The sequence below is a fragment of the Echinops telfairi genome, unplaced genomic scaffold, assembly GCF_000313985.2.
Source record: "Echinops telfairi isolate 266 unplaced genomic scaffold, ASM31398v2 ScPeMD7_7420;HRSCAF=8458, whole genome shotgun sequence".
NCBI classification, from domain to species: domain Eukaryota; kingdom Metazoa; phylum Chordata; class Mammalia; order Afrosoricida; family Tenrecidae; genus Echinops; species Echinops telfairi.
Window position 1 is genome coordinate 19593493 of NW_022111320.1, and position 8279 is coordinate 19601771.

The 8279-nt window shown below is 42.7% G+C and overlaps 1 protein-coding gene across 2 annotated transcripts in view; it reads right to left on the bottom strand.

The window, feature by feature from the left end:
* NCEH1 (neutral cholesterol ester hydrolase 1) overlaps window positions 1-8279 on the bottom strand; it is an 82208-nt gene that overhangs the window by 13291 nt on the left and 60638 nt on the right. For both annotated transcript variants that reach the window (XM_045297521.1, XM_004704078.2), the window contains exon 3: window positions 6041-6110. In XM_045297521.1, the coding sequence (XP_045153456.1) occupies window positions 6041-6110 (70 nt within the window). The remainder of the gene's footprint in view (window positions 1-6040; window positions 6111-8279) is intronic.

Sequence of the window (8279 nt, forward strand, 5' to 3'; positions counted from 1 at the left end):
GGTGAGGGTGGGGAGGGGGGTGTTAGCAGCTACATTTTCATCCCCAAATCAGATCTGTATTTCGGTTGCATAAAATTCCCCACAGGAAAATGTGGCGTCATAGCTCGGTGGTTGCAAGCAAACTTAGAGCTCTACTTAACAAACGCTAAGACTGAAACTATCCTTAACTAACTTAAAGCGCACATACCTAAAGCAAAGACCTAAATAATAATTTTCCTCTAAAATTCACCTCCATGTTGACGAAACAACTTCATCTATTTTCGAATTTTCTAAGTAACTGCACCAACTCTTGTGTCACCTGGTGTAATTCATATTGAGTTCAAAGGGGTATTATATAAGCTGATAAGCAATCCTGAATTTATCAACTCCCTTTTCCCACCTGATTTACATAGTACTGCTGAAGGCAATCACAATCTTCCACATTATTTACGTTAGGAAAAATATGTATTGATCTGCGGTATGAAAAGTTCATTTTACACCTATATTCTTGTCCCTGTCGAGCTAAGTCATAAATGAATGTTTTCTTTCCTTGTCCGCATGAGGGGGCAAGGGCGGGAGGAGTTACAGCTTTAGAAGCCCTATGGGGAGGTTGTACTCTGCCCTGTCTAGTTGCTCTGAGTCGGGATTGAATGGAGAGCAAAGGCGTTCGTATTTCTCAAGCTAGCCTGAAGATCCCCAGCTCAAACACTCCCAGTGGCGCTGGTGAAGGTAAAGGTGACAGCCAGGAAAACCCTGTGCAGAATCAACTGGATGGAGATGGGCTTTACCTGACTGGACAAGAATACTATTCACATGAGCTCACAAATGTCAGCATGCTTTACCAAGCCCCAAGGGGTGGCGCGATTTGAGTCTAGAACTGTGATCTGTTAAGAGGATGCACCAGTGCTCGCTTCACAGCTTAAAAGATCTAGCTCAGTAAACAGAAGCCAGCTCCCCAGACGCTAAGCCTCTATCTCAACTGCCTCAGAGCAAACCTCAAAGGTAAACAGCGAGCCGGAGGACTCCCCAGGCGGCTACAGACGCCCAGGCAGGTCTGCTGCCTGTTCCTTCTGGCCTCCTTTCTCCGGCTGCTGTCCGGGGAAAAAGGTAGAAAACGGAGTCAAGAAGACATCGTTTTGCAGCCTCAGTGCTGTAACCACGTACACTGTCAAGTCTGCCCTTGCTTCCTGTTGGCGTCCACCTGCAAATTTTACCAATAAAGTCGATGTTTATTTGAGGCTAAAAAAAAAAGAAGACATCGTTAAAAAGAGCGATTCACTCGTTTAACCAAATCCACGAGGCAAACCCCTTGGCATGAACCAATGCACCTCTTCCGAAGCCTGTAGGACAAAGGAGCATTGCCGCCTAGGGCTTTCTGTCAGTATCAAGTGGAGGACAGTGAGTTTGGAGTTCTGGTTTATGACAGCGGATTGCCACACCTGTCTTCCATGGAGTGCCTTGTGGGTTTGAACTGCCTGCCTTTTGGTTAGCATCTAAGAGCTTCGATAAAACAACCTACTTCTTTTAAGGGGACAGCAATACTTTTGTTCTGCAAACCAAACCCACTACCATCAAGTCAATGCTGACTCCCCTGTGGGTTTCCAAGACTCTTTACAGGCATAGAAAACCCAGTCTTTCACCTTTGGTGGTTTGGAACTACTGACCGTGTGAATTGCAGCCCAATGTATAACCACTACGCCACCAGGGCTCCTTCGTACTGAATTGTTTGTCATGCTGGTCTTTAAGTTTGCTTAGGTCAGCCTGGACGGAGTAAAGGACAAGTTTGGAGTTAAATCTTTCCTTTCTTGGAAGGGAACTCCTGAGAAATTCAAGCCATCCACCTGCCAGGGCTGCCAGGATGTGGACGGTGAGTGAGGATTTCTCCAAGGAAGACAGCAGGAGAGGGTTGTTGTCATTAGGCAGTGTGTCTTATAGTAGACAGGAGCTGTATTGCCAAGCTCCTTATAATAAATAGGAGTTGTATTGTCAGGCTTCTTCATCTCATTTGATGGATAAAAAAAAAAGGTTACTCTGTTGGCAGCGATGGGAACCACCCCAGCTCCTTGCTGTCGACACTAGCAAGACTCTTCCTGGTCACATGTCCCAAGAACGTGACTCATGATAACCTGTCCTTGGTTCTAAGGCATTTTCTGGCCGTACCTCCTCCCAAGACGAATATGTTTGTTTTTCTGGCAGTCCACGGTACCCCCAATGTCCTTCATCAGCCCCCTAACACAAACGCATCGATTCTTCTTCAGTCTTTTTATTCAATGCCCAACTTTCGCATGCACTTGAGACCATGGAAAACATCATGGCCGGGTCCGCCGCACACTAGTCTTTCCTCTGACAGTCTTGCTCTTCAACACCGTAGACAGGTCTTGGGCAGCGACTTACCCAGTGCAGAGTGTCCTTAGACTTCTTCACTGCTGCTTCCCTGAGTGGCGATTGTGGATCCACACAACATGAAATCCTAGACACCTTCCATCTTGTCTGCATGCATCGTGCCATTACCTGTTGGTCGGGTGTGGGGACTTCTGTCCTCTTTGTGTTGGGTTGCATTCCACAACGAAGGCTGCAGTTCTTAATGGTCATCAGCAATGCGTCCAGCCCTCTTCCACTTCAGCAAATAAAGTTGTGTCATCTGCATATCGCAGATTAATCAACCGTCCTCCGATCCTGATACTGCATTCTTCCTCATTTAACCCAGCGTCTCTCTTTATTTGCTCAGCATACAGGCTGAATAAATACGGTGAGAGGATACAACCCTGACACAACCTCTCCTGAGTTTAAACTGTGCAGAATATCCCCTTGTTCTGTTCAGACGACTGCCTCTTGGTCCGTGTACAGGTTCCGCAGGAGCGCAATGGCGTGTTCTGGAATTCCCATTCTTCTCGGTGTTATCCATGGTTTGTTGGATTCCACACAGCCAAATGTCTTTGCACAGTGTGAACTCGAGTGAAGGGAAAGACCAACATAGCCAACAAAAAGGAGATGGGGAAAAAGAAAGAAAGAAAGGAAGAAAGAAAGAAAATGATGGGAGCCAGACAAGACATTGAAGGGCTTGATGAGTTATTTAATATAAAACTGAGCATCTGATTTTTAAACATTCACCTAATTCACAACAAATCTTTTAAAACATTTATCTTATCCATCTCTGATAGGGTGAACGTTTCGCATGGATAATACATGAATTGGGGGAGGGGGGGGCAGAGTGTGTGAGATTACAGAGTTAATTGCCCAAAATGTATGTTGAAATCCTAACCCCTGTAGGGTAGATGTAATCCTGTTCGAAAAGAGTTTATCGTTGTTATTCTTTTTATTTGTCAGGTTAATTAGAGGATAGGCAAATTAGAGGAGGGAGGGGTTTCTAAATCTAATCACTTCTAGTTACCAAAAGAGGAGGACAGATGCCATTTGAGAATCGTCCATGAAGGGATGCCGGAAACTACCTTTGAGGCAGGCATCATCACAGCCAAGACCGTGATTTGGACGTTGGCCCCCAGAGCTGCCAGAATGAATGTCTGTTATTGAAAGTCACCCACATTAGGGTTTCTGCTATGGCAGCACTAGGTCATTAAAACCGCATTCCTCTGTTTCATGATAATCCTACAGTTAAAAACAACATCAACAAAACCCACTTCATTGTCTTCCCTGAGGCAGGTGTGAACAGGTAAAGAAGAGTAGGTAGCAAGCAGGAAAGCCACTTGTTGTTCCTGAAGGGTGAAGCTTGCTTGGGTGAGTGGTGATCCTAGTGGTACCAACTGAAGCAAGTACAATCTTCCCCCTTCTCTTGGGTCTATAAGAGCTGAGGCTATGTAGGAACCCACTGATGAGCCCCTGAAGCTGGTTCCCTAGTGTCAACCTACTGTTGAATTATTCTATTGGGAGGTGGCAGCTGCCCAAACAGCCCTGCTTTCTTCTGGCCTGCCGCCTAGAATAGATGATGTCATCTTTCACTTGAAGCCTCTTGCATTACAAAACGGCACTGAGAGCCTTTGCTTGATTTTGGAGGGCTGGCCGATGGTCCAGGGAGGCTGAGGGAGCTGTCTAGGACTGTCTGGAACTGAATCCACACTGGGGAGGCAAGCACTAGTCACTCATGTGACCGTAAGGGCTATTGTTCATATCCAGAGTTCCTTAACTCAAAACTCAGGATACCAGACTGTTATGGATTGAATTGTGTTCCCCACCCCCACCAAAAAATACATATGTCAATTTCAGCAGGTCATGACTTTTAGTATTATGTGATTATCCTCCATCTTGTAATCTGGTGTGATTATCCTATGTGTGATAAATCCTAACCTTTGTGTTGTTAATAAGGCAAGATGAGAAGCACTTATGTTAATGAGGCAAGATGGCACCTTCAGAGTTAAGTTTGTTTTGAGTCCATTTCTTCTGAGATACAGAAGAGATGAAACAAGTAAGCAGAGATCAGAATAAAACCACTACTAGCAGAAAAGGAGAACTGGGAGCAGAGCGTGTCCTTTGGCTCCAAGGTCCTGTGTGCTGTAAACCTCCTAGACCCGAGAGAAATTGACGCCTTGACCCATGGAGAGCTCAGACAACACTGGGCCCACAAATGCTGAAAAGAGACTAGGGTTTTCCTCCTGGACTATCGCCAACAGAGAGGGAAAGTGAGCCCCTAGAGCTGCTGCCTGCATTTGGGCTGCTAGCCTCCTCCACTGTTTGCTAAGAACAAATCTGTTTGCTAAGGACATTTACTTATATTAGAAATATTAGAAACACGGCTAAGATACAGATCTAGCTAGAGACCACCAACGAAATAATTCTCTAAGACCCCAGATCTTGAATGGGGGCAAGGAAGAGATCATCATGAGTTGGGGGGCGGGGGGGCTGCCGGGGTGAGGACAACTTGCAGAGAGAACCGAGGAAAGGAAAGAAGTGGATGAGCTCCGGGCATGGAATGCGTTTGAGGTGACCAAAGCTCTGTCACTCAGCAGCACTAGCTTCCTTGGCTATTGCTTCATAGGAGGTTAAGAAAGCACGGAGGACCCAACTTCCCTCTCCATCATCGGCTTAGTGTAACCACATACAAGTTACTGAACATCTGGGAACTTCAGCTTTAGCATTTCTGAGGAAGGTTATCAAAATGTTTATCTTGGATGCTTTATATTGTATGAGAATTAAGCAAGACTCTTCAGTCATTCACTCATTATTTATTCATTCTAAAAACACTCACTGAAGGTTCATTCTATGCCAGGTATTGATGTATCTAATGCTGAACTCATGGTTCAGCAATGAACAAAACACAAAAGTCCCTAAAACTCCTGGCCTGCCTGGAGCTGCACCGTCTATCCCCATGACAGTAAACACCCACATAAACGAAGACTGTGGTCTGTCAGCTACTAATGCGGGATCCGGTAGGAAGGAAAGCAAAAGGAGGAAACTTTCGTTTTGAAGTGTGGGGGCTGAGACCTGAAAGGTGTGAGACAAGGTATGCAGAAGCAGACTTTCAAGAACAGGAACAGGAATGTTGCATCATTACCATCAGAGCAACTGTTATAAATTATAATTCTTGGTTGCCTCCCAAAAGCAACGAAGAGAGAACTGGTAGCGCTCGCTCAAAGCACTAACATTGATACAATGCTAATGCTAACTACACCAATTCACCTTTGCTGAGCCGCCACCCCTACCCACACAGTCCAAGACATAGCACCTGACCCCAGGAGAATAACTCTTGCAACTACTTGCTGTAGGCAAGATTCTCTGAAACTCAGATTGCTTTTTAGATGAAGAAAAGCTATAGTCAAACTTACATATTGCAGGTTACTCACTTTCAGGTAAGTCTCTTTCCAGAAGCTTCCAAGACTAATATGAAACAGTATTTAGAGAAGTCAAAGAGAGGGTTTTTTGGTATATCTGAAATAATTTTTTCTCTGCTTGTGCTAAATCTGACCTTGACTGAGCAGATCATTCGACATTTCACTGGGTCTTTATTTTACATTTATTTGATTGCTTATAAAACAATGCGACTGTGCTGTTATCTAGGGCCCCTCAGAGTAATACTAAACGTATGCATGACTCAGTGTTAGTTACTTACTCAATGGAGACAACGACGGCATTCAATTCCTCGGCCATTGCTGTACATAATTCATCATAATAGCTGATTTCTAAAAGACACAAAGGCATGATCGATATAAAGCAGGTCACTTAATACTCTTTACTCTTAAGTTCTGCTAATCATTCATTATTTTTAGACCTGGCGTTGTTATTCCCAGAAAAAACTTGGCTTTCTACTCCCTTAAACAATTAGTCTCAGTAACATTGACATGACAGCAGTGAGTTTGGTTTGAGTTAAGTTATTCATAATAAAAACAAATGATAAAGATCAAATATGAACAACTGCCTGATTAATAGAGTTACACCATAGAGACAGTGGTATACTTAGTAGTTTCTTAGGGTTATGGCAAGGGAAGTTGGAATATGGGGAGCTAATAATAATGAGCACAAGAAAGGAGAAAATGTTCTAAAATCGATTGTGGTGATGACTGCACAATCCTTCTTAACATGTTTACATCATTTCATTGTATCTGTGAATTATATGTCATTAAAACTGTTAAAATTTTAAATTAATAGCTACATGTAAATATGCAAAAATTAAATCTTGTTCAGATCAAATGTAACTATTTAAAAGTAACTGGAAATGCTTATTAGATTACTTCTAAAGATGTTATTAAATAACGACATTTATTTCACAATGCATTATGTAGAATGAACCAAATAAGCCTGATTTGGTATCTGAAAAAAATATAGAAAACAGGCAGCTTCTTCATTATAAATATAAAAGTTTACTGTTTTAACATCCCATATTTACTGTCATTTAAGAAAGTCGCCAAAACAAAGTGCTTAAAGAAAAAAAAGAAAAGTCACCAATGTGAAGAATATGATATTGTATTCAAGCCAATAGATAGCAAATTAGAATTTTGGACACTTGGCATTCCTAGAAAGACTACCCAAAGGTTTGCATCAACAGAAATAATTTTAATATGTAAAAATTGAATCCCTTTTTTGTTCATTCAATAAATTTGAGAGCTGGATTAGGCTAACAGAAAACCAGCTATTTCCTCGCTTATAGACCTTGTGAGACAGTTCTAGAACCAAATATTTAATAATTCCATAGCTACTGCCATACTACAGCAGCCTCTGGTTGGAGTGCTAACAAAAATGTGTGGCAATTCCGCTGTCCTCCACTGCTCTGTCCTAGCTGGAAAGCATGCAGTGCTACACACTTCCTTTCTCTAGAGGACAAGTTCTGTCTCACTTCTTTCTCCTTGCCTCCTGTCATGGATTGAATTGTGCACACACACACACACACAAACACACACACAAAGTGTGTCCGTTTGGCTAGGCGATGGGTCTCCATACTATGCAATTACCATCCACTTTGTGATCTGGTATAATGAAGTGTTGTCCATCCTAACCACTATGATGTTGCACCCTATATAAGGTCACTGTGAGCCAAAATCTACTCAATGGCAATGTGTTTGGTTCAGTTTGGGTTTGATATGAAGGAGTCAGGATGAGATGGACCTATGTTAATAAGGTAGAACACAATCTACAAGATTAGATGCATCTTGGGTCCATCTCTTTTGAAACACAAACGAGATCAAACAAGTGAGTCGATTCGACCTCAGAGGGACCTCAGAATCTCCCAGAAAGAAGACCCAGAGTGGAATTCGTGCCAAGCCCCATGGAGATTTCCAAGGAACACGGAGCCAACATATGTGGCCAGATGACCAGGACCGTGACAGAAAGCTTTGTCCTAGAGCTGGTGGCCTGAATTTGGACTTCTAGCCTCCTGAATAAGTGTGTTTGTTAAAGCCGTCTGCTTGTCATATTTCTCCTCCAGCAGCACCAGATCCCTAAGATGCCATGTAAAGCCCAGTAAGGGGACCAACGGACCAGGTTTGCCCGGGGTGTTTACATGTTTGCACTGAGAGTCCTGTACCTCAGGAAACCCCTCAGTCCTGAGAACACCTATGTTACTTGGTGAACATCTACTGACATCATGAACAATTCAGTTAAGGAAAAAGTACATGATACTTGTACATTATGAATATGGAACTAAATAAAATGAGATGAATAGAAATGGTTATGCTTTTTGACCTTGCCTGCAATAATAACAATTTTTAAAATCATAGAATGATTAAACAATCAAAATAAGTGGCTATTGCTTTTTATTGATTTATTTTTTTTAATCATTTTATTAGGGGCTCATACAACTCTTATCACAATCCATACATACATCAATTGTGTAAAGCACATTTGTACATTCATTG